Genomic DNA, 26,594 nt, shown 5'->3' on the forward strand with positions numbered 1-26,594 from the left:
CCGTCCCATAGTATGCTCGCCATCTGTAAGAGTATCGAGTACGTTATGCGTTATGGGCCGGTAACGGGATTGATAATGTTGTGAACGTTGTTTTTAACTAAAGGATGAAACTGGGTTGAAAAATGTCCGGGGTCCTGATGAACCACGTTAATATTAAAGCCGCAAAAAAGAGGTAATAACCGTCACAAACGCCGAAAAAATAATAAACGACCCTTACAATTTTTAAAAAATTGAAAATACTATTTATATAATAAACCGGGGTAAAACCCTTCGAATAATATAAAGGAAAAAATATAACGGGCTCCGGAAAATAAAGGCGCGACAAATGTACACCAAAACCCCTTTTAAAAAATTTATTGAAAATTGCATAATTATTCCGTTGTTCTTCGTTTTAGAAATTGTTATAACGATTAAATTAGAGTTTGTCAACCGCGTAAAAAAGTCGCCGGTGTTAAAATAAAGGGAATCGCGGTTAAAACGATAATTTACGTGCAATGCCGCACCGGCCAGTTACACGTAACTTACCCGCCCAATTGCGGGTATAAGATGGAAGGACGTTCAGGAGCTCACCTCTAGACAGTTTTATAGAATACACACACACACACATACACATATTAATCTACTTTTATATCCGTATAACAACGTTCTGTTGATTGATCGATATTACGAAAGGCCTATCAACATATATAGTAAATGTATTTTAATTTATCAAATTTGGAAAACCTAGGGTTTGGTTATAATCTTCTGATTCGTCCTCCGTACCATTCCTACCTAGTTTTGTATTTTATATTAGGCTTTCTTCAGAAATGTTGCAGCGACGGGTTCACTAGAGCCGTTATCTAACTTAGTATTCCCTGATTCCGAAATCTATCCCGCAAATATATTGGCAGGCCTATGCCTTGACAGGGAGAGTGCAAGGCGGGAAAATTCATTCCAGAAGCCATTTCTCCGGATTGTAACCCGTCGGATCGACCCCGGTATGGTTGAGTATCTCAAGCTAGATGAACAAAAAACACGAGAACACACTGCATAAGAAGCCACTGAATAGCCATGACGAAAAAAAGCTCAGGCTGCTGCTTCGGGAACCTTCTCGAACATTTTACCTTGTCCAATGTGGTTTCAGAGCATGGCACTATCGCTTTGTAGCTTTGGAGGAGCGTATAGAGCTTCTCAGGATACAGAATAGTGGAGAAGAAAAAAGAGCTCTAAAACTTGGTACTGAAATCAATGCCGATTCAAAACGCAACATATAAATCTCGTAACTGCAATAACCGGCCCAAGGAGGAATAAGGAGTGGAGGGTAATATGGGATGTAAATCTGCACATAAATAAAATCTTTACTTACTGTGACCTAACAGTATCAGGACGGCCAACAACTGTCGACGTAAATTGTCCAAGAAAATTTACGACCCATATAAACCTCTTGTCTCAACCAAACCAACACTGAAGCTTTATAATCGATCGCTTTAGAAACCACGTTTTGGCTGCGGTGGTCGCCACCTAAAGGCTGCTCGTAACAGCCCTAACGATTACAGCCAAACGCAACATGCATACTGTCGCCGAAATGGATGAGCCCAAGGGTTAACCCAACGACAAATTCAATTTTGAGGATGCTGTTACTCTAACAGCAGTTGAAAGCCCAGCCGCAACGGTTTAGCAATTAATAGTAATCAAAAATTTCCCTGGTCCTCAACGTCTCTGCCAAAATCCCCATGTTCAACCCGTCATCAGGTCTGGCGTCCCTGCTCGGCAGTTCTTTGCCGTTTTCAGCGTGCCGCTCACGTTCACGGCCCCAGTCTGGATCAACAGCTGCCACAGCCAATAAATCCGGTCTAACATGGTATACTGCATATATAAATCCGAATTCACAGCGATCGTATACAGATCGCCCCTGTCGCCTTTGATAAAGTAGTTGCCCTGCCCGTGTGTAACCCCACCAAAGCCGTGGGGGTAATTTGATAACAAACATCGATAAACCAATTGCTTAATCGTCTTTAACAACCTGTCGATCAAAATTTCATTCGGCGCTTGTGTTGTGAAAAGGTTGGCACCGAAGTGCGGTGAAGTCTCGTCGAAGGAAGTATGGTCTGTACGAACGTAGGCCCTCAGCAACGCCGGTCATACCGTCCAGGGCAGGGTTGGGTCCGAAGGTGGGTAGAAAACTGGCGGCAATGGTGTTTTCCTTGAGAATTCAGAGCAGTGTCTTCGTCGTTCAGGCCATTGCTGGTGAAACCCACTTGGGTGGCTAGGATTGACCTTGCATTTGTAGCCTAATTTTTCAAGTTTTTTTGACTACAGCCCAATTTTATCGACGGAGCACCAACATCAAATTATAAAACCGATTTCGGAAGTACGATTTTTTTACATGGTGGTCTAGTTGGATCGAGCAAAAGAAATAGGAAAATAACAAAAATAAAATCAAACTCGGTAACCCCGAAAGTTTTTGGTCGCATGTCAAGACCGGGAATGGCCGGTTATTGCTCCTGTTCCTGACTCGGCCCCGGATCCAGTGCTTATTTGTGGAAGTAATCCCTACCTGGAACGCTATTACGACTAGACAAATTGGCCCGGTACCAGAAAGGCCAGGTGGGGTCATGTCACGGCCAGGCATACATTGGAGAACCTCAGTGTATTAGGCGCTATCGACGAAAATTCTAAACTGAAGAGAAGAGAGAAATTACAATCTACGACGCGCTCAAGAGACGCGCTTAAATCCGGAGTAAGTGGACCCTTGTCCGATCCCTGGCTCAGCGTGGCTGGTAGAGCCGAGTCGTGATTCTTGTGAGGATCAGGCCCCCAGACCTACCCTCAGAACGACTCGGCTCTACCAGCCACGCTGAGCCAGGGATCGGACAAAGGGATCCACTGACCCCGGATTTAAACGCGTCTCTCCAGCGCGCCGTCAATCGTGATTTCTCTCTTCTCTTCAGTTTAGAATTTTCGTCGATAGCGCCTAATACACTGAGGTTCTCCAATGTATGCCTGGCCGTGACACCCACTATATTTTACCATAAGAACAGGTTACCTAATATTTTAGTTTTAACAAATGTGCAGTTGCTCGTATTATTCGCCCACCCCAGTAGCCGGGATTAATTAACCAATGGATGTAAAGGTACCCCAGACACATGCTGCGGTAAGGCCGTTGAAAAATTAAAAGTTCAAAGCCGCAAATTCAAATAATACAAAATATCCATTTTTAGTAATTGTAAAGAGGTTATTATATTTCTTTTCCCTGAACTTAATAAGCCGCTATCTTAATATGTGCACAAATGTCAAAATAAGCTAGGTAATCCCGGGGAAAATCGAGCAAGTGTCCTGCGTATCTATTTATATAAAAATTGACTTCGAAAAAAGCTGCAATTATCCCATTTGCAAGCCGTATGGAAAAAATGATTGCGCCCGTTCTTCGAAGCTATATTAGGAACTTGCTGTTAGTATAAGTATTACGATTGGCGACGTCGGAAGGGCCAAATTGTTAGAGATTTTAAACACCTTCCTCCTTTAAACATTATATTTCAATTGCTTCTAACTGTAAAATCTCACTTCACCAGCGTACATCTCCTTTTCTACACAAAGCATAAATTTCCGACAACTACGTTTTATAAAATCCATCATGTCGCCCCTATTCCTTCTGATTTCAGTATTTTTTAATTCATTCCTGGCTGCTGCACACACCGAAAACTTTAACATCGTCCAAAATCTCGCCCGAAACGCAAATGTCCAATTGGACCTAACTGGAAAACAATCTTATGCCATTTACGAAACCCTCCCTGATAAAGGGTTGGACAGATTCATCCCGAGATATTCCATTAAGAAACTGATAAACGGTCGGGTCCAATGCGATGCAAATAAAATTTGCGATTTTGTTGGAAATTCGTTTGAATTGCATTTAGAGGGTGATTTGGTTGGATATATTATTGGTTCCAAAACTAAATCAAGTTCGTCTGAACACCTTTGGAAAGCCAATCATTATTATGATGCGGAAACCCAAATGTATAAAAAATACCCAGAGCCGAACAAATACACATGGGCCGGTCCGACTAAGCCCTACACTAACCAACAAATCTTTGGTTTTGGTAAGTAACCTTCTTCACCAAAACAAGGGATAATTTTGCAATTAATAGCGCTAACTATAATTATCCCTTCCGACGAATTTAGGTGCCTTATGGTGCAACCGCTTTTTTCATCAGAGATACGATTTGCTCTTGAATAACGGTCATGACTTTGTCTACAACTTGTACAAAAGGATAAAGCAGTAGAAAAATACCGTGTAAGTTGCCTAGATATCACAGCGAGCTGATGAAAGAGCCTGGAGGCCCGTGAACTAGGGTTATACTAACAAACAGTTACCTCTAGCCATCCAGTGCCTCTTTTAATCCACTTTACGTATCTCAATCTGCACATTGATAGTGTTACGGAGTGGCGTGCCTAGGCGACTGCCAACCGTGACTCCACCCCACGTGACAAGGTGCTAGGGTTCGTTGTTGTGTATTCGTTTAGGCGCGTGCACGCGATTGGCACTGCGTGCCTTTCTTCTTTCTTTAGACTTAGCTTTAGATCTTCGAATAGAATCGCCCCTATATTGCAGCCTTGTCTCTTTGGGATCGCTTTCGTGACAGACACAAAGGGTGCCCGGCCGCCCCAAAGCTCGAAAATAATAAGGTTATTCGCCCTTCCGTACGGAAATTGAACGATATAAGGAGACATGGACAGGCCCGCTACACCAAAGAGCTAGAAAGGACTGCAGAAACAGCTGCAAAAGCTGCAGTGCGAGCGGCCGCCCAAGCAGTACAGCCAACGGAGGTGGCCTCGAGCAATAAATCTTCCACGACCAGTGGCAAACGAAATAGATCGACATCGGACGCGGGAGCCATCCGCCAATTCCTGACGCGCTTCGCCCCTCCCACAAGCAGTGAGGATAGCTGTATAACCGTGTCAACGCAAGCGACCTGCACCTCCGCTACGAACGAACAACAGCCCTCTTTATATGACTAGGAAGCCATACCGCGCCCCTTTTCGCGCAGGGCTCACCTTGGCGTGGGCAAACGTAGGCAAAAGACAGGTGCCACACCTCAGCCTGCTGGAAATATGTCACCAACAAGGGGTAGACGTTATTAACATACAAGAGCCGGCGTGCTACCTGGGAACGAGGACCCAGACACATCCCGGCTATGACATTTTCGCACCTATAGACCACTGGAACGCTACAAGTTGGGATGAGTTTGTGGCAATACGGCCCCGGGTGCTCACCTACGTCCGGAAACAAGCGGGACTGTGGGTCGTTCAACGTCGACCCACACAAACGCGGGATGCGTTTTGGCTGGAAATTAACGGGACCCAAATCCTGCACGTCTACCGTGACGTTTTGAGTACAGAAATGCTGGACCTAGTGTGCGGCACGGAGATAACGGGACCTACTGTCGTAGGGGGAGATTTTAACTTTATCGCGCAGGCGTACGAGCCCAACCGTTCCGACGCGCGAGGAGGGAGAGAACTTACCCGGTGGGCCGAAGGGAGCGGGATGGAATTCACTGGAGAAATCGGCGTCCCTACACATCAGGCAGGGGGGGTGCTCGACATGGTTTTTTCCAATATACCCTTCGCCATTACAAAGGTTGCCGAGGAGTTACATACCGGATCAGACCACCAAACGTTAACGACAAACCTCCCGACCAAAGGAAAGCAATATTTCGAGCCCATAAACTACGTGGTTCGAGAAAATAAGCTCGAAACGTTCCGGAATTTGGTGGGCGTCGGAATAGCTTCATTATCCGACCCTGAACTGGCCGAAGACGGGCCGGCGCTAGATGTTTGGGTGGACAATTTCAACTTTATGTGGCAAAGCGCTTTAATAGCCGGAGGTACAGCCCCCAATAAACGGGGCCGTTCGGCCCCTTGGTGGACACGAGATTGCCAAAACCTGTGGGCAAAATACCGGACCGCTCGGCGGGCATCGGGCCCACGGGCCGGACGCACACAAGAGGAAAAGGATTATATTACGGGCGTACGAAGGGCGAAGGCAGACTATTGGCGCAGGACAATCGACGAAATAACAGACGATAAAGGCCTATGGGACGTGGTAGGTTGGCACAAACTGGCGCCCAACCTCCGATCACCCCCTTGAATCCACAACGGAACCTCCATCCACGATCCAATAACTAAAGCGGAGACGCTACAAAAGGAAGTGCTAGGCCGCTTTTCCAAAGATGACGACCTAACAGAGGACCCCCTCGACGGTTGGGTCCAACAGGAAGCGAAAATACAATGGGACACAGCAGTCTCTGCGGAGGAGGCGGAGAAGTCATGCATCGGGGTGCAAAGCACGTCTACAGGTACGGACGGCATCACAGTCCGGCTGCTCACAGCCTGCTGGACAGTTCTCAGTGAGCCGGTCCGCAAACTCTACCAGCGGTGTCTGGAGCTCAGCTGGTACCCAAGACCGTGGAAGCGGGCAGAGGTCGTTATGCTCCCTAAAGCAGGTAAAAGAGACAAAACTAACGTAAGGTCATGGCGACCAATCGCCCTGCTTTCGTGTTTGGGCAAAGGTTTGGAGCGAATTTTCGGCAGACGTATAGCCTGGGCGGCGCTCCAACACGGAATCCTAAGCCCAACACAGGGAGGGGCGCTCCCACGCAGGTCTGCAACAGATCTCATTTGCGCCCTTACGCAGGATATAGAAATGGCTTTGGCGGAGGGGAAAGCAGTTACAATAATGACAAGCGACGTCCAAGGCGCCTTCGATGCTCTGCTCCCAAAACGTCTTATAAAGGAGATGAGGGCGATGGGTTTCGACATTCGTCTACTACGGCTCGTGGACCACTTCCTGGCAGATCGTCAAGCTCGGGTTCGTTTGGAGGCAGCAACCACCGAATATAGCAGCCTTGAGTGCGGCACACCGCAAGGGTCTCCGGCGTCACCCGTTCTCTATATGGTTTATTTGGCGGTCCTGGTAAAAGCCGGAGGCCGGTGGAGATTCGCATACGCAGACGATATCTTAAATTGGAGGACCTCACCATCAGTACGGCAAAATGTGGAGGAGCTCCAAAATGCAATGGGTGAAATGTATCGGAGTGGAGCCGAGCATAAGATCACGTTCGCACCGGAAAAGACGGAAATGATCCACATTACCCGAAGCAGAACAGAAAAGGACGTGGCCATGCAAATAAACGACAAAACAATCCAACCTATCACGACGGTCCCAGACACTTCTGCAATATCTGCTGTTCCAGGTCTACGCTGGCTTGGGTTCTGGTTTGACAAAAGACTGTCGGGCCGCCGCCACGTTGACGAAAGAAGCACCAAAGCCATGGTAGTGGCCCGGCATCTCCGCAGCCTCGCTGGAGTCAAATACAGCCCACCAGCTGCCTCATTGCGAAAAGCTGCAGTAGCATGCGTCCTATCGTCGGTATCATACGCAGCGGAGGCGTGGTACGACCCAAGGAAAAGACAAAAAGGCCTGTTAACGGCGGTTAAACGTCCGTTGGTACACGCGGCTAGAGCCGTCCTCCCGGTCTGGAAAACCGCCCCAACAGCCTCCATCCTCAGAGATGCCGGGTTGCCGTCAGCAAAGGTCGCTATGGAACACCACCGGTCAAAATACGCATTTCGATTACGGTTGGCGGACAAGTTGCATCCGTTATACAGGCGACAGTTTAGACATTTGGTGGAACGGGGCCGCAATGCCGGTCAGCTCCAACCACGGGCTTCGAAACTGCTCGACGCGGAAATGGTATTCCCGCCGCTAATTCCCACTGAGCTATCACCACCCCGGTACACCCCCGGATCCCGCAAAGACCCAACAGGGGGCAAAAGCAAAAGGGAGGCAGCCAAGGATTTCCAAAGGTGGGCAAAACAGCTCGGGCCTAACGATATACTAGTGTTTAGCGACGGCTCCGAACAATTTGATCAAAACCAAGGCCACCTGGTGGGATACGGGTTTATTATATATCGCAAAGGCGAGATAACGGCCCAAGGTTCAGCAGCTTTGGGCGGGCCATGCCAAGTTTTTGACGCCGAAACGGTCGGGGCATTGCGCGGCCTCGAGGCAGCCGACGCGAACCCAGGAGATACAATATGGGTGTGTGTGGATAGCGCCTCCGTTATTTGGGGCTTGAGAGGATCCGCATCACTGTCTTCGCAATGGGCCTATATCCGATTCCACGAACTCGTGGAGGAGCTGAAAAACACAGGCGTTAGCGTCCGCATACGATGGTGTCCGGGGCACGAAGGAATCGAAGGGAACGAGAATGCAGACCGCCTAGCGGACGAAGGCGCGAAAGGACCCGCGGACACCGACCCCCGCACGCAAGGCGCGACCGTCAGCGGTATCCGATCCGAGCTTCGGAAGGCAGCCCGAGAGGCCAGCGCGCGATGTTGGCAGGCCAGGAAGACGTCAAATGCATACGACCGGTGGCAATTGGAATACAACCCAACGAAGGAACCAAACGAACTCGGGCTACCCCGGCGGATTTTGGGGCATTACCTAGCTATGCGGACAGGACACGGGGATTTTCGAGGATATCACGACCGGTTTGCCCACCAGGGCGCAAAAACGCAATGCGCTTGGTGCGATAACTCCACGGCACCAGACCATTTGGTCCACTGCTCAAACAGTGTCAAACTATGGAAAAAGTGGCCCAACAGCCCGACTCAGCGGCCAAACACGCAGACCAGACGAGAGTACCTATACAAGACATTGGGAAACCCGCGGGCTTTTGAGGAGTTCGCAGCCATCACTGGCCATTTCACCCTCCCTCCGCGCTAAAAGCGCACCGAACCGGCCCTAGTGGACACCCCCGCGCGCAACGGTGCGCACGAACAGACGGCGGAAGGCGCCGCAGGCTGGTCATAGCTCTGCAGGAATATAAGTTGCAGGGCCGCAGCAGGCACCCAGCCCTACATCGCCGCGGGCCCGGCCCGTGTCGATCGATCCGCTATATAGACTTATGTAGACTTAGATAGCGCGCCGTGATGCTCCACGTGCGGCTGCATGCGCGGAGAACCGGCGTTGCCGGCGCTCCGCGCGGCCCGGCGTTAATAAATACTACTACTACTACTACTACTACTACTACTACTACTACTACTACTACTACTACTACTACTACTACTACTACTACTACTACTACTACTACTACTACTACTACTTACGCCGCTGACGAGCGACGAAAATAAATCCGCACCCGAGAGACCCGACCTATGCCTGTCACGAAAGCGATCCCAAAGAGACAAGACCGTAATATAGGGGCGATTCTATTCGAAGATGTAAAGCTAAGTCTAAAGAAAGAAGAAAAGCACGCAGTGCCAATCGCCTGCACGCGCCTAAATGAACACACAACACACACAACAACGAACTGAGGTGGAGCTAGTCACAATTGGCAGTCGCCCAGGCACGCCACTCCGTAAACACCACCTTCCTTCACTTATTTGGCCAACACCCAGCGAAACTCGACAAATTCTGGCTGATTTCAAACACCCAGCACTGATGTGCTTCGGGCACAACAGCAACAATGGCCCATTGACTGGGAACACTGGGACCTGCAAACGCTCAGTCCAATGTCGCTCGCATCTAACACCGAAAGAGAGGCTCGGCTCAATTGTACAAAATAGCATTTTATTCATACTGGGGTCTCTGTAGGGCCGTCTAATTTATCGTCGTTAAGTAGACCCAGTGCCTGACGTCGAGTAGGTGTTGCAGGGTTGAAAAAGGGTTTTTTTAACCAGGATTGTCACTTTGGTTCCGTGGCGTGGCTCTTCGCCACCGTAATCCCAACTGGCATTGCGGATTATGACTTTAAATGCGAAAAGCAGCGAAAATGGTCAAAAATCAGGTCAAAATAACACCGAAAACCTGTGGCACCGGACCTATTGGCAACGGAGCCACCGGGGGTGCTTGGTCTGCCCACAATATTTGGCCGGGTTAAGCGGGAGCCCGGAACGGCGCATTATTTTCCCCAATGGGTTTGCGCGGCCAACAAGCTCGATTTTAACCATAGTAGGAAATTCACGTGACGATCCTGGAATATAGGGTGTTAAACCGGGGATTTGTTCGTCTTTGCGATAGCCCTGGGCGATAATTTTCATTGGCTGGCCAGGTTCCTGGTAGGCGAGGACGACGCTTTTACCGCCATCGAGGTTAAGAGCGACCGTTGCATCAGATAAGTTTTTAAGCAGGTAAGATTGCAGGAAAAGGTTAATAAGAGCGCGCATTTTGTTAATCCCCACGGCCTTTGTCCGAAGGGCTGTATAGGTAAAAACCATTTTTTCAGCCCCAAATTGCACGAACACAAGTCTTTCGTTATTGTTAATTACAGTCGCCTGGCCTCCCGGGACTTTAGTATAAGGGGGGACATGCTGGAAGCGGTCTTCTTCTGCCTGCAGTTTTTTTAAATTTGGCCCTGAAGTTAAAAACGATTTTCCGTCGTCGCTTTTCAGCATTTCGTACTGGTCTTTATAAAGATTCGGGATTTTAAATATATTGGGCGTAGTAGATGTCGGCCCGACAGGCCAGCCCTCGTACGCCCCTGGTGGAAGGGTTTTGCCGGGTTGACCACTGGGCAGTAACGTTGCGTACCCCCTGTTCGGCACCCCCCCCTGTTCGGCACCCTGAAAATCTAACAACGAAATGCCTACTTTTATAAACTGATTTAAATATAAAATTATCAACGGACAAAAATACAATCGTTTTCACGCTTCTCCGGTTCATTAACCTCTTCTTCATCAGCTAAAGGTTCCAAATTTTCTATATCATTTTCCTGCAATCCAATAATGTTCTGTTTGTTAACCAAAAGCTCGTTTGGATCCGGAACCACCCTCCTCCTTTTAACCGGCCGTATTGCCTCCAGTTGTGCTTCCAATAAGCTGATTTTTTGCTGGGCGCTAGCCAAAAGGGTATCTTTGGCTTCGAAGCTTTTTTGGACTTTTGCAAATAAAAGACGTGAAGTAGCGTTGGTTTTGTTGGATTGGGAAAGTTTTTGCAGTTGAAGTCGGATATCTCGGGTCGTTTTAGGGGTTTTCCAAATAAGTAAAGACGGGTCGTTAATTTTTTGGGCTGGGCTTTCCGGTGTTTTATCCCTTTGCAAACCGTTGTTTCTATCTTTTATAACGTTGGCGTTGCTATTTTCTAACAAAAAAGGGCTTAAAAGTGGTTTAACCAAGTTTACCGGCCATAACCCCGTTGTACGCCAACCAGATTGAATGGTTTTTGCTATAAATGCTTTTAATCTGGCTTTTCGATAACAAAGTAGGAAATTTCGTTTTCCAATAACTGTTGAACAGCAAAATTGGCTAACAAATCCAAGTTGACGTCGATAAGCTTCTTTTAACGGCCCAAAAACCGATAGATCCAATGGTTGAAGAACGTGTGACGAATGAGGGGGTAAATATAGGAGTTGAATATTATTTTGCAAGCAAAGAAGCATAAATTCGTCCGTTATATGTGATCCATGGCCATCCAAAACTAATAACCGCTTTTCAGGGGTTAAAGGTTGGGTATACGGAATAAACACCTTTTTTAACCATTCGATAGCCGTTTGGTTATTTGTCCACCCGTTTTCGGTTGCATGAAATTGCCAATTATCGAAAGGGCTTAAATCCGTGGGAAACCATTGTTGTTGTACGTTTTTTCCCTTAAATATAACGAGGGGAGGGAGGGCAACGCCCGTAGCCGATATACATTCGATTATAGTCGTCCAACCACGCGTTCCGGGCTCTTTTCGTTGCAACGGCCGGATCCCGTTAAGCCCTAATACTAGGCCATTAGATCCTTTGCCTTCCATTATACCGGTTTCGTCCATATTCCAACGGTTTTCCGGTTTAATAGCGTTAATAACCGGGTTCGTAATATAAAGCCACCAAGATTTAATTACCTCCGTAGTAGCGCCATTAACCCGGGCGTTATCTATTCGACGGGGCCTTTGGGTTTTAAGGATTGGATAACGAGCCAAAAAACGAGTTATCCAACGTTTTCCAAGGCCTTTTGTCTCTCCGGCGGCTTGAAGAATTCGTTCGGCAAAAAAGCGTAATTCTTGATGCGTTGGCGGAAGCCCTAAAGCTGTTTGGGTAAGTACCCAATCAGCCAAATGCTTTTCCTGTTCCGTGGAAAGCCTTTGAAAAGGGCTTTGTGCTTTTTTATAAGGTTGAGAACCTTTAAGTCGACTTTGAAGTGTAGACCTAGGTATTCCCCATTTTCGGGAGGTTTTTGCAATTGGATTGCCATTATTGACGTCGTTAATTGCAGATATAAGCTGTTTTTCAGTATATTGCTTCATTGGAAAATGGAGAATTAAAATCAGAAAAAAGTAAATCCAAAAGTGACAGATTCATCGAGATATTTATAATAGAAGTTGGAGGATAAAAATAAAAGTGTTGTTATTTTTGGGTGCCGAACAGGGGGGGTGCCGAACAGGGGGTACGCAACGTTATTGATTGGCATATTGCTACGGGGATATGAATCCGCGCGCCCGATCAACCCGACCAATCCAATCACCCACATCAATTTACCTGTCCTATTTAGGTTTTTATTCCCAACAGGATTTCCACATCGTCCACCTCATCTGGTAGCGCAATAGATGGACCAGGGCGTCTGTAGAATGGTCTCTCAAACTCCAGTAGAAAGAATCCGCTGTATTCCCAATCAATAATGGCCAGGACTACCAGGGCAGTTTGCCGCGCGTCAATGTCAAAGAGATGGGGTAGACCGCTGCGCAATAACATTATGTTCTGGTCGTTCGACATAATGCGGTACTGGCTGGTAGATCCCCGAGCACAGATGATATTTTAATCAAAGCAAAAAATGCCAACTACACTATCTCTTCTGGCTTCTCTTTCAACCCAATCGCGTATGCAAGCCAATCGCGGAACGGACCCTCGACCCATTTGCACAGCTCGCGCAACACTGCCACAAGAGAATAGATTTGGATGATATCGTTTGTAGACCCGACATCAATAGGCCCGATGATCGTAATATTTTGTCCCCGGTCGCAAGCAAAGTAAAGACGCCAAACATGGCCGTGACAAAGCAGAAGCGGCAATGTGACGATGCGCTCCGTGGCCGGATCGATGACCAAAAGCTCACTGATGCGGCGATGCCATGCAGCCGTCCAAATCCCAAGTTGTGCGCTGCCTGTGGTCAGTGCTATCTCGGTCTTGGTTTCGATGCTTACCCCGATGGGTTTCAGTCCAAGCGGCTCGTAGTTGCACTGGTTGATGGTCTGAGACTGGGATTTTTGTATAGCTAATAAATTTGTAACAGCTTTACCCAGCTCCTCATCTTCGAGCCGTGGTTTATGTAGGTCAAGCACCAGAGCAAAGTCAACCATTTTGCCCCCAGCTACCAAGTCTTTCGCGGCTTTGCCTTTGTCGCTACCCATCTCTGGAAGCCACTGCTTTGCGATATGTGCGTTCATAATAGGCTCACACACAACGCGGCGGCTGTAAGATGTCGATTGGACGGCATGTTGGAGTAGTGGGAAATGGACCATGTTGTTCCATGCCAGTTCGCCGCGGCCTATGTTGGACGACTCTGCAGCAGCTTCTTTTATCGCAACTAAGGCCCTGAATTGCCTACGCGCAAGCGTCTTATCAAATGCCCTCTCTTCAAGCTCGACGTCGCACTCGGCCCAAGCATCAAGCTCCCGTCTGTTTTGCTCTGTTTCCGGCCGGAACCAAGCGTCCATCAATGGCATGTTGGGCATCTTCGCTTCAATCGCTTCGCGTGTCACAGCAGGAATGACTCCCAGCTTGTTTGCTGCACGCATGACGCGAGTACACAAGCCATGTACATCAGCAGGTAGTTGTGCCAACGGGTTGTCGCTTAAGTCTTCGAACAAGACCGGCTTCGCAAGGAACTTGAGATCGAGGGCTCGTTTGATTGGGCTCGTGGATCGACGACTCGTTGAACATTGCGATTGAGAGCGGGACATCGACAGAGAGCCTATACTGGACGTTTCGTCCGGTTGTGCTAGGCGGGGAAATGATCGAAAGGCCATTGCGGTCTTGGATGGAGGTCTCGAGGTGATTGAGTTCCCATCTTGCATGTCCGAGGATCTCTTTCTTTTGGAGGGCGACGACGACGTCGGGGGTGGTGTCGGCGGCATTTCAGGGTTAAATTGCTCGGGTGCGAGCTTGGCTGTCTCTGGGTCCTGAATCAGTGTATCGCTCTGATCAATTGAGTCGAGCCACGATCGAACGTAGCGGTTGCTTCGATTTGTGTTGACAATCATATCCATACTTAAATGGGTGATGATGTGTCGCGATTGATGGGATTGCTTTGCAAGACAGAGGGTCCCCTTGTAGCGGAAAAGTCGCTTGCTGTAGCTGTGGATTTTGGAATGGGACCGTCATGGTTGCCTAGGCTACCGAGGTTGTTGGGTTTCGTTACGTATGCATCGACCTCACGTGACCAACTAGGCTCTCGAATTTGGACAAGTATGTTACAGCTGTTGCAACATGTTGAAATTGAGTATTGGGTTTAGGATCAAGCCTCTGGACGGCTCGGGGCCTCTTGGTACTGTATCCAGAGTCTGAATGATTGACGCTGGATGCAGAGGAATTATTTCGACAGTGGCTTGCTCGCGCCGCGTCACTGTTGCGTTTTCTATTTGAACACGGTTGTTACATGCGGCAAATGCATGGCGGTACATGCATAAAGTCACAAAATCGACTCCTAAACCCGCCACTTCACCTAAAAACCCTGAGGATATATCGCGTTCCATTCAAAACAGCTCTTTAGTGGGTTGGAAACCCCGGAAAGTGCGAAAGATATCAAATCGCAACTAGGCTTTTATTCTCGGTTAACCGGAAGCGATTCCACGCAGCGATTCCACGCAGCGATTCCACGCAGCGATTCCACGCAGCGATTCCACGCAGCGATTCCACGCAGCGATTCCACGCAGCGATTCCACGCAGCGATTCCACGCAGCGATTCCACGCAGCGATTCCACGCAGCGATTCCACGCAGCGATTCCACGCAGCGATTCCACGCAGCGATTCCACGCAGCGATTATTGTTTTCGAAAATCCAAAAAGGTTGGGATTCTAAAGACCTAGAACTGGCAATGGCTTATCGACGAATTAACCAATTGGAATCGCAATTTGTGGCCGTGGTACCACGGGAAAGACAGGGTTGATCCGGATCCAAACATTATGTTCGTTGGACTAAGGGAGATACAACGGGCTCAAACCCGGGCGGAAACAGTTCAAACGAACGTGGAGGAATCTCCTGGAGTTCTTGATTCCTCAGATATGGGTGACTGTATTGTTGCAGCTGTTTAAATTGTCAATATAACGAAATGTTTTGTGGCTTCATCATTTGTATTTCTATTTTTAAGGGTGACGGTTGAGGGGCGCTCTGACTTGAGCTTGCTAAATTTTGATTAGGGTGCTTTTTGATACATCTTAACGAAAGGCCCGCCATCTCGCTCCCCCACATCAATTTTGTTCAAATCTGACAGGCCGAAACTTTTTACTGCGGCCTGTGTGGGTAGGGTCCCTGGTGCCCGTTTCGCCCGTGCGAGAGCGTCAAATTAGCATCAGGCACCACACAGGAAGCGCTTCCTATTGATTCGAAAGCGGACGCACCGTTGAAATTTTCCCCGACAGAATTTGACACCACGAGCATGTGAGGCCGGGAAATGCGACGATCTCGAAATACCACGCTACTAACAATAGTAATTAATCTCAAAGCAGAAGCCTGTTACGACCAGGGGGAACCAACACGATTGGGTGAGATCGGAAGAGGTGTCGGGAACCCAAGCTGGAACCACCAGGAATCACCGAGCCAGGAACAAGACCAGAGGAGCAGGGGGTCACGTGGTGATAAGATAAAGGACCCTAACCCGATCGCCGAACGGACGTGATCGCAGTCACCGCCAAGGAGGTGATCAACCCCAGTCGTGATCACCTTGGAGTGATCATGATCACTTGTACAAAGTGATCACTTGTCTATATAAGACACGCTCGTTACCATGTAGATAAGACTCAGTCGAGGATTGCTTATTAGCAATCAATCTACTATCTACCCAGGAATCGATCATAACTTCACCCCAGTCATTGAGAATCCCGAGTACCCAGTTAAGCGCTCAGTTGCTTCAACACACTGTGCTTTACCATAAGAACAGGTTACCCGATACCTCGATCGTAACAAAGCCCTCAATTTCCTATCCTGGTCGTGCATGGAAGATTCTCGTACCACGGGAATCTTTATCTGTGAGGACAGAAATATGCTCTAGAATTACTATTGGCTTCGCGCACCACTGATTAAAGCCCGTGCTCAGTGGCATATTGATTTGGCAGGTTCAAATATAATCTGATGTCTTAGAAGGTTGCTACGGGAGGAAAATTGGCGACCGTTGCATCCATGATCCCAACATTGCGGTTTTGGGCGGCTTCCCATCACTGGGACGTTGTGTGATGTGTCTTTCTGTTCTACATTTCGAGTTACTGACACTCCGGGACCTGTGTTTATAAAGTCAGGTACCTGTTGCTGATACACCTGGTTTTGTGACCGGAGGTTGGAATAACTACGCGGGTGTAAGCCTGATGCCTTGCAAGAGATCATAAAATAACATGGAATCAGCTCACTCATGATTTGTATATAGTCCCACAGTTGTCGTCCCGTAGGCAGAATGATACTCTTGAGTATACGGCTCAGGTTGGGAAACGAAGAAGATCATCTGGCTTTGCGGGCCAGATGATACAATTGGGTACGTTGCAACGTTGTAAGGTGCTGCCGTGAGAGATGTATGCGGCTTGATGAGTAAGGATGGCTGGTTTGGACCTATGGCTTGAACTGGCAAAGAAGGTGATGCACAGTCTGCAATCAATAGGGAAGACTGTTCGTATATCGAACCGCCGGAGACCCACGTGGTAGCGTTGGCGTCAAACTGTAAATTGGCGTCACTTGGAGACGTGAAAACGCGTGGGCTCTGCCAGGCACTCGAGGGCAATAACGATTGTTCACTGAAGTTGGGACGAATTTGGTTTTCTTTCAGTATGGAATATGCGCAAGGAGTGCCCATACTGCTCAATTTAGCGGTGTTTTGGGTGAAGTTTATCTCTATTCGATTCGTAGTGTTTTGAGCATTTAGTAAAGTCGTTACTGTATCAGAGAGCCTAGTTATATCGGTGGAGTTATGAAGTTTTGCTCGCTTACGGCTACTATCCAGCGAAAATGCATCACCGGCTGTTTCCAGCGCTCGCTCAGATCTTTGGAATACGGCCAAATGACCGGATCCTGGCGGGGCTTGGATTTGCTGCTGTGACATTTCCTGCCTGGTATTCGGGGTTCTATGTATCTGGCGCTGAGTTGCATAGGTCGACCCGCGGATCGTTAGCAAATTGCTACTAGTCTTGATAGGATTGAGCAGCACATATATGACTTACGTCTCATAGCAATTCATGTCGAGGCGGCAAGTGGCTTTGGTTGGCTAGATCTATGCAATCAAAGGCGGCAATATGATATTCAGAAACCTGAAGGGCTTGTGGCTTTTATGGTAGCACAATGTGGAACAAGTTACCCTCCTAGTTATACTCTAGGCAGTTCAAGCAAACTTGCTTCAAAAGTATAGCAGTCAAAAGTTTGCCACCGAGAAGCTTGCTGAATTTTGACTGTGGTACTTTGGATATATTTCAAAAAAAGAAAAGTCCTGTCTCGGAAATCATCCGGAGGGGGGTGTGTGATGGGAAGCAAGCACTCCACAATAGATATAACGTTGCGTACCCCCTGTTCGGCACCCCCCCTGTTCGGCACCCAAAAATAACAACACTTTTATTTTTATCCTCCAACTTCTATTATAAATATCTCGATGAATCTGTCACTTTTGGATTTACTTTTTTCTGATTTTAATTCTCCATTTTCCAATGAAGCAATATACTGAAAAACAGCTTATATCTGCAATTAACGACGTCAATAATGGCAATCCAATTGCAAAAACCTCCCGAAAATGGGGAATACCTAGGTCTACACTTCAAAGTCGACTTAAAGGTTCTCAACCTTATAAAAAAGCACAAAGCCCTTTTCAAAGGCTTTCCACGGAACAGGAAAAGCATTTGGCTGATTGGGTACTTACCCAAACAGCTTTAGGGCTTCCGCCAACGCATCAAGAATTACGCTTTTTTGCCGAACGAATTCTTCAAGCCGCCGGAGAGACAAAAGGCCTTGGAAAACGTTGGATAACTCGTTTTTTGGCTCGTTATCCAATCCTTAAAACCCAAAGGCCCCGTCGAATAGATAACGCCCGGGTTAATGGCGCTACTACGGAGGTAATTAAATCTTGGTGGCTTTATATTACGAACCCGGTTATTAACGCTATTAAACCGGAAAACCGTTGGAATATGGACGAAACCGGTATAATGGAAGGCAAAGGATCTAATGGCCTAGTATTAGGGCTTAACGGGATCCGGCCGTTGCAACGAAAAGAGCCCGGAACGCGTGGTTGGACGACTATAATCGAATGTATATCGGCTACGGGCGTTGCCCTCCCTCCCCTCGTTATATTTAAGGGAAAAAACGTACAACAACAATGGTTTCCCACGGATTTAAGCCCTTTCGATAATTGGCAATTTCATGCAACCGAAAACGGGTGGACAAATAACCAAACGGCTATCGAATGGTTAAAAAAGGTGTTTATTCCGTATACCCAACCTTTAACCCCTGAAAAGCGGTTATTAGTTTTGGATGGCCATGGATCACATATAACGGACGAATTTATGCTTCTTTGCTTGCAAAATAATATTCAACTCCTATATTTACCCCCTCATTCGTCACACGTTCTTCAACCATTGGATCTATCGGTTTTTGGGCCGTTAAAAGAAGCTTATCGACGTCAACTTGGATTTGTTAGCCAATTTTGCTGTTCAACAGTTATTGGAAAACGAAATTTCCTACTTTGTTATCGAAAAGCCAGATTAAAAGCATTTATAGCAAAAACCATTCAATCTGGTTGGCGTACAACGGGGTTATGGCCGGTAAACTTGGTTAAACCACTTTTAAGCCCTTTTTTGTTAGAAAATAGCAACGCCAACGTTATAAAAGATAGAAACAACGGTTTGCAAAGGGATAAAACACCGGAAAGCCCAGCCCAAAAAATTAACGACCCGTCTTTACTTATTTGGAAAACCCCTAAAACGACCCGAGATATCCGACTTCAACTGCAAAAACTTTCCCAATCCAACAAAACCAACGCTACTTCACGTCTTTTATTTGCAAAAGTCCAAAAAAGCTTCGAAGCCAAAGATACCCTTTTGGCTAGCGCCCAGCAAAAAATCAGCTTATTGGAAGCACAACTGGAGGCAATACGGCCGGTTAAAAGGAGGAGGGTGGTTCCGGATCCAAACGAGCTTTTGGTTAACAAACAGAACATTATTGGATTGCAGGAAAATGATATAGAAAATTTGGAACCTTTAGCTGATGAAGAAGAGGTTAATGAACCGGAGAAGCGTGAAAACGATTGTATTTTTGTCCGTTAATAATTTTATATTTAAATCAGTTTATAAAAGTAGGCATTTCGTTGTTAGATTTTCAGGGTGCCGAACAGGGGGGGTGCCGAACAGGGGGTACGCAACGTTAACCACGTGAAATTGGGCAAGTTGAGTTTATGCAAAGCAACTGCCAAATCTAGCTCTACCTTATTTCGGTTGCCTTGCTCGAGTTCAGGGGGCCGCTCATCGCCTCAAAATACGAAACGAACCAATCAAAGCCCTTGTTTCCGGTGATAAGCCCATCGTGCCCCACCTTGGGGTCAGCCTTCCCTTCCAGAAGAAATCATGGTGAGGCCAACACAGGCACCGGAAACATAAAACTGGATTCCTAACCAAATTCCATGTCATGGCTTTGATTCCGATACGCTTCACGGGTCACATCCGACTTGGAACAGATGTCACGATTCTCTTGGCCACCTGCATTATCAAAATGGTAATTTGGGTTATGGAGCTTTTCAGACCAGATTAGGTCGTTGATGCCTTTGCTTGGCGTGGTTCGCCAACACGACTGTGCAAGGGTTGGATTCCTTTGAAAGGTATTATTCGTTGCATATCAGCCCAGTGCCCAAAGGTAACAAGCGGCAATACACCCGGGAGACTGCATGCCCTCCTTCTGTTAACCTAAACCACATTCGTAAATTCCTGCCACATCCTTACTGAGGTGCTAGCAAGACTGCAAAGAAAAAAAACGAGGGCGCGGAATCTGGGAGGGGACATTCGCCGTTCCCGTCATTGGTGCCCACGCTCGCTGTTTGACAGCAAATCGATCAAAAGCAGGGACAGGTGGTGGCACAAAATTAGAAGCACAAAGCCAGGGCCAAAAACAGGGGTTTGGGAAGGGCAGTGAGCAGAACTAGGCCGATCACACCGAAAAAACTCTCCATCGCCATTCGTCATTACTTACAATTGAAAGTGTTAACAGATGGTAGCTAAGGTTGAGGTTAATCCCCACAAACTGCCGTTTGGGACAGTTGTGGCCTGCACTGGGCGGGGTCGAAATAGGGTCCCGATAAACTTGAACCGGACCCGTTCCTATTGGCAACCGACCCTAAACGGCCCGCTTCAGCGCCGGGAGGGGGTTCGTATTTTTTGAATTTTTTGAATACCGTCGCTAATCGGCCTCGGAGTGTACTGTATGGAATTCCATACTCAATAAAAGCTTTCCGAACTGATTGGCCGGCCACGATAGCTTCAAGCGCTATATCAATATCAGATTCAGAACACCGCTTCATTTTTGATTGAAAAATCCAAATCCAAAATATGGGGTCAAACGCGAAAGATTGGTTAAATAACGCATTAATTCCAATTGGGTTGGTTGGGATGAAGTGGTGGCTGGGACTGATCGGTGGGGGGGTCCCGACTTACCTTCTAAGCCCTTCACCATCAGACTCGTATCTCAACAAAAAACAAAACAAAACGTCGAAAGCAAACTTTGTAACAAGAAAAGCCTGGAACAGTTTCGCAATGTCCAAAAGTCAATCGAGGGATCTAAATCTTTCAAGATAGTATTGCCCCTTTGACAAACACCCAAAGCCGATGTGAAGGTAAAATTTACGTGAAATTCCATAATTTGTCATCCTATTCCTGCCTGCACTTTAAGAATGTTAATTAACATTAATGTACTTTCTAATTGCATGTGATCTTGAGATGTAGGCCAATTGAGATGGATGCCGTTAAAAGGGACTTTAAATGTTAACTGGTAGGAACGTACCTGGTAGTACCAACAGGATAGCTAGCGTTGCAATCATGTAACCAGCCGGCGACCGAATGTAGCCAAGACAGGCTTTTCGCTTAAGCTGGGCAGGCATTTTTATAACAACTCTAACCACGCATTGGCAAGGGGGCCTCATCCTTAGGGATGAAAATTATAATGCCTAAGAAGCGGAGGGTGAGATTGCCAAGATACCAAGAGACCAGACCGGGAGCGGCTGTCTGTGAGTCCAATAGGCGTGCATATTCGGTATATCGCTTGCCTTGGCCAAAGGTTTCTCAGTGTAAGGTTAGCCGTTCGAGACTGCACAATAGCGGGGGCAGCAGACAAAGAGTCCTGAGCAGGGATTCTTGAGCAATCTTGTCATTAATACTGTCCATAGACCTCGTTTACGCGTATGGATCAAGTTTGAAACGAATAAGTTGTACGTCTCGCTGTACCTTGCGTCTATTTATCTCCTGAGTACATTTGCAGTCTGTTCCAAATACAAGGTAGCCCTGTCCAGAAGACTTTCTCCCACTGCCGTCATACCACCCTGAAGTTCAGGCAAGCGAAGGGCGCTTTCAGGTAACGCAATACCTGAACCATGGTCTGAGGCCTCAAGTTTGCCAGGTCCGCATGATTTGTTGACAGGGGGTACCGCACCCTTAAGTGTATCTAACTTACAATCGATTGAGCTTTGAGGCACACACCATGGGCCGCATTTTATCTCAGCCTAGCCCCGGCTGGTCACTTCGTGGTTATGGTGACGAGGTTTGCAAGGAACAGCTTTTAATTAAGGGTATAAATAATCTCATCAAAGCATCGGGCATATGGACGCTGCCCACATTGCCACATCGTTTCTCTTAAGGATCTGCTTACAACAGTCCAGAAAATACTTGGTTTCAAATTAACTACAATTCTGGTTCTGGCCGCATGACATTGATAATTCGAGCCCTTTTTTCTTTAAGGTTTTGCCACATCCACAGCTTCCAATTTTCAACTTTCAAGTTATTTGTCCCATTGTGTTACAATCTTCAGCTGGGATATGTCAACACTTGCGAACCTAATCAGCGGAACCGCTGCGGCGGGAACTGCACTGGCAGACCTCGCTCAGAAATTCACACTGAGAATGAATTTTCCCTTTTTATTAGGGCTGCTATCACTAGCTGGCGCCATATTACATCTGGTCGAGCACACAAAACGTATATTCTATGGTATCTGTTGGGTTGTGATACCTCTTTTTACGGTGTTAGCGTCTGTACCAGCCGAGGATCGCCTATATGTGGACGTCATCAACTACCTCAGCAGCGAAGACTTGGCCAAAAAGAGAACCGGTACCCTGGTAGCGCGCACAGAGACTGCCGATCGCTGCATAGTTCCCTTCTGGCACCAGAAAACTACGAGAGACGATTCCCATGACTGCCAGATTATATACACTTCCAAGTTTGGAACAAGGTTCTTCTGCCACGACGGTAAACCTCTGTTCCTCCGCCTCAGATTTGCGAAGCCCTCTGGTCCCCAAAATAGCAGGAAGCCAGATGCGAACGAGGAACTGTTAGAGATTCTCTGCCTAGGTTGGTCTCGAGACCCAATCGACAAGTTCCTCCGCCATTGTCATAAATTCAGACAAGGACAGCGCAAAGGCTCAGTTGCTGTCTACATCCACCGGGGCAGTGATTTCGGCAGCCGGGCATTTTGGGACACAACGATCGTAAAGCCTCAAAGGCCACTAAGTACGGTGTACTTGGACGAAGGCGAAAAAAGCCGGCTTGTCGAGGATATTCGAGAGTATCTGCGCCCGCAAACCAGGAATTTTTACAGAGATCGCGGAGTACCCTACCGACGAGGGTATCTCCTACATGGACCTCCTGGTACGGGCAAATCTTCCCTCAGCCTGGCTTTGGCAAGTGAATTCAATCTCGACGTTTACATATTGGAGATTCCGAGCCTCCGCAGTGACATAGAGCTGAAGGCGCTGTTCACACAACTGCCACAACGCTGTATCGTTTTATTGGAGGATGTTGATGCCATCGGCCTTCAGCGTCGACGCGCCCTATCAAATTCAGATTTGGAAAATAAAAGCGATAGCGAAGATGAACATTCAGATTCGGTTGAAAAGCGGTCCGGCTGTTCACTTTCTGGGCTGCTAAACTTGCTGGACGGGGTGGCAAGCCCAGAAGGTCGCATTCTTGTTATAACCACCAACGCCATTGAGAAGCTAGACACAGCGTTGTTTCGAGACGGAAGAGTTGATATAAAAGTTTACCTTGGGAATATGGACAAGGAATCTGCCAGGTTGATGTTCAAAACCATGTATCAACTCCAATCGGAAACACTCCCCTCCGTCCAAATTGATAACAGCACCAAACAGCAATCGTGTCAGTCGTGTTAATCGGCGAACGTTAAATCCAGACACGTCGATTTTAACAACCTAGCGCAAGATTTTGCCAGTCAAATACCAATAAATAGTCTTTTACACGCCAAAGTACAAGGGTACCTTTTATTTCACAAAGGAAATCCGCAGAAAGCGGTGGCGAACTTCAACCAATTTCTCATGGCCAACCAACCAACCAACCACATCACAGGCAGTGACCCCAGCAGCCCATCCCAAACAGAAAACAAGAACATCCTTGGCTGGCTGTTTCGCAGAAACGAGGCTTAGCATATTGTGCAGACCATTCCTCGATATACATACGGTTTACAGACAGCAGGTACACCGACACAGTTGTAATATGTTGCTAACGAGAGCAGCAATGACGTTGTCACCACCATCGTTCGACGGCAGGCTATAGACGGCAGAGGAAACCCCGGGTATGTGACAAACACGTTAGCCAATCGAAAGCAGCCCCAGCAATTTTCAGGCAGGCCTTGGCAAAAATTCGACATCACAGGCCGGTTGTTATACTTACCAAACCCCAACGGCGACTCATTTTCCACGCGACGCACGGTGCGCGCAGGCAACAATAATTTTGTATTGTTTGCGTAACATGCGAGGGGGCAAATCACGTGCATAGCCACGCGATTCCAGAACACAGCAGAATATAGATTCATGTGATCTTGTAGATAGTAACAATTAGCTGGTATTTTTATGCATAAGGATACCGACAATTTTGAAAGCTCCTCGTAGACAGGACCCCAGTGGGCACCGGGTTGGATGGAGGTGAGGGTCTTGTCGGCATGGTAAATGGTGGTGTTCATGGCGCCTGTACAGTCGGTTAGCGTAAGATGAGTCAGGTTTTAGGCTTTTGTTTGACTTTTGGATGTCTACACCAATTCACTGAAGTCAATTGTTACGCCATCCCGGATATTGTTGGCTCCCGGATTGGCAGTGTGCCCAGCACCACGCACAGCGAACTTGCAGCTCTGGTTGCAACCCTTCAAATTTCCGTCGTTGTTATCGGTGCCCGACACGCCCAGCACCTCCACGGCCGTGGCGACCTCCTCGGCGGACTGCGGAAAAAAAATGCATGCTGGGGAAATTTGTGTGCTATCCAAGGGCCGATAAGCCGACAGAGTATCGTCATAAAGAGTCGAGAGGTTCCTGGACAGGCGGTTGCCAAGGCCAACAGCCTCGAGGATGTCACACTGAAAGAAGGGCCTGGAAGGTTAGCATGTCGCTCAACAGGAGAGCTCAAGACACTGTTGACGTAAACAGTGCTCTCCAAAATTCTGGGCTTGAGCCAGGGCAGTTACAGCCAGTGTGGTAGCAAACAGTTGAAGCTTCATTATAATCTAGCAAAGACTCAAAACGGGCATTAAGGTCTATGAGGGATCAGAGTGTGACATTTGGACCATGAGATCACCAGACCCTAACCCTGACCCCTGACCAACGACCCACCAGGGTGATACCTTTATCTACGTCGCGTCAAACTCAGAACTTTGTTTGTTTCCTTTCCTCTCCTCAGAGTAGAATTTTCGTCGATAGGCGCCAATAGACTAGCTTCCGTGCTATGCTTACCCTGGCCGTGACAAGATCCACGTTAAATTATTATAATAAATAAGAATATAATAGTAAAAGGATATAATATTATACTCAAAGGTTTAAATCTTATTATGGACCAACTAATTGGAAGCAAGGGTTCTGCTAATATTTGGATAGCTTATTATAAACTACCGGATTTATTTTAAAATTTGGCCAAATTTAAATTTGCTCCAATATATTATATCCGAAAAGTTATAAAACCTGTGCTTTCCTCTGATAATGGGCATTATTTTTTTTGCCATACCACCTCCTCCAACTACCTTAATATTTACATTCCATTTTTTAAATTTCCATTTACTTTTGTTTAAAAAATTTAACATGAAAGCCTCAATTATCCCTGTCGCTTTTTACCTCTTGGGAGTAAAAGCTAACACCTGCTGGTAAATATTATACGTACCCCTTGGATTAAAGCAGAAATTATATTAATGGTTTAGGTGTGTCGGTTCCAATGGTGTAAAACACAACAGTGCTACCGAGGACGCTTGCCCCAATTACGACAATGTATTTACCAGGGGTGGCTATTTCTATTGCACTACGAGCCACTCGGTCCAAGCATGGGCACAAGTAAGTAAACCAACCACTTTTACAATTATATTATACTGATAGTAAATAGCTTTGTGTTAATGCCGGCGTGAGCACCGGCGATTGCAATTAGTTATAATTGTTACGGAGTGGCGTGCCTGGGCGACTGCCAACCGTGACTCCACCCCACGTGACAAGGCGCCAGGGTGAATTTGTTATTTGCTCGCTTAGGCGCGCGTACGCGATTGGCATTACGTGCCTTTCTTTTTCCTTTACACTTAGCTTTAGATCTTCGAATAGAATCGCCCCTATATTGCAGCCTTGTCTCTTTTGGATCGCTTTCGTGACATATTTCATATCAGGAAGGTTTAAATCCATTTAAATAGCCTTTGTAAGGGATAAAATAAATATCGCATCGAAGATAAAATATAATAAAAAAGCAAGTTAAACTATATTTAATATCCAGGGTTTGACGCAAATCAAAAATGATCCATTTCCAACAGGAATTAGCAGCTCGGCCTTATCCCATCGGCCCTGGCTCCGATATGTTAACGCCAATTCGGCCATGCTAGTAAACGTATCAGGAAAATTAAGCCCCAGCTTCTCTTTGCGAATTTCCATAATTTCCACGTCCAGCTGCTCGGCTTCTTTCCATCGGCCTTGGTTCCGTGGTGCACTTGGTTTAGTGTCACGGCCAGGCATACATTGGAGAACCTCAGTGTATTAGGCGCTATCGACGAAAATTCTAAACTGAAGAGAAGAGAGAAATTACAATCGTCGACGCGCTCAAGAGACGCGCTTAAATCCGGAGGTAGTGGATCCTTGTCCGATCCCTGGCTCGGTGTGGAGCCGAGTCGTGATTCTGAGGGTAGGTCTAGGGGCCTGATCCTCACGTGATTCTGAGGGTAGGTCTAGGGGCCTG

The 26,594-nt window shown here is 47.2% G+C and overlaps 6 protein-coding genes across 6 annotated transcripts; 2 read left to right on the forward strand and 4 right to left on the reverse strand.

Moving 5' to 3' along the window:
• Positions 1–3,613: 3,613 nt before the first annotated feature.
• Positions 3,614–4,259, forward strand: MGG_16171 (uncharacterized protein; the record flags this gene model as incomplete). Its single annotated transcript, XM_003709473.1, has 2 exons — positions 3,614–4,076; positions 4,159–4,259. The coding sequence occupies 2 exons, from the start codon at positions 3,614–3,616 to the stop codon at positions 4,257–4,259; spliced, it is 564 nt and encodes a 187-aa protein (XP_003709521.1).
• Positions 4,260–9,861: 5,602 nt separating this feature from the next.
• Positions 9,862–10,257, reverse strand: MGG_16172 (uncharacterized protein; the record flags this gene model as incomplete). Its single annotated transcript, XM_003709474.1, has 1 exon — positions 9,862–10,257. One exon carries the CDS (start codon positions 10,255–10,257, stop codon positions 9,862–9,864), a length of 396 nt encoding a protein of 131 aa, XP_003709522.1.
• A 2,540-nt stretch (positions 10,258–12,797) lies between these two features.
• Positions 12,798–14,225, reverse strand: MGG_06807 (uncharacterized protein; the record flags this gene model as incomplete). The annotated part of the gene is made up of 1 exon (XM_003709475.1): positions 12,798–14,225. One exon carries the CDS (start codon positions 14,223–14,225, stop codon positions 12,798–12,800), a length of 1,428 nt encoding a protein of 475 aa, XP_003709523.1.
• A 2,348-nt stretch (positions 14,226–16,573) lies between these two features.
• MGG_16173 (uncharacterized protein) lies at positions 16,574–17,395 on the reverse strand (the record flags this gene model as incomplete). Its single annotated transcript, XM_003709476.1, has 3 exons — positions 16,574–17,052; positions 17,149–17,267; positions 17,379–17,395. 3 exons carry the CDS (start codon positions 17,393–17,395, stop codon positions 16,574–16,576), a joined length of 615 nt encoding a protein of 204 aa, XP_003709524.1.
• Positions 17,396–20,666: 3,271 nt separating this feature from the next.
• On the reverse strand, positions 20,667–21,283 carry MGG_16174 (uncharacterized protein; the record flags this gene model as incomplete). The annotated part of the gene is made up of 3 exons (XM_003709477.1): positions 20,667–20,673; positions 20,841–20,923; positions 21,197–21,283. The coding sequence occupies 3 exons, from the start codon at positions 21,281–21,283 to the stop codon at positions 20,667–20,669; spliced, it is 177 nt and encodes a 58-aa protein (XP_003709525.1).
• Positions 21,284–21,879: 596 nt separating this feature from the next.
• On the forward strand, positions 21,880–25,805 carry MGG_14588 (mitochondrial chaperone bcs1; the record flags this gene model as incomplete). Its single annotated transcript, XM_003709478.1, has 7 exons — positions 21,880–21,967; positions 22,422–23,546; positions 23,954–23,979; positions 24,286–24,382; positions 24,452–24,773; positions 25,585–25,714; positions 25,764–25,805. 7 exons carry the CDS (start codon positions 21,880–21,882, stop codon positions 25,803–25,805), a joined length of 1,830 nt encoding a protein of 609 aa, XP_003709526.1.
• Between the last annotated feature and the right edge of the window lie 789 nt (positions 25,806–26,594).

Source organism: Pyricularia oryzae, chromosome 1, assembly GCF_000002495.2.
Source record: "Pyricularia oryzae 70-15 chromosome 1, whole genome shotgun sequence".
Lineage (NCBI taxonomy): Eukaryota > Fungi > Ascomycota > Sordariomycetes > Magnaporthales > Pyriculariaceae > Pyricularia > Pyricularia oryzae.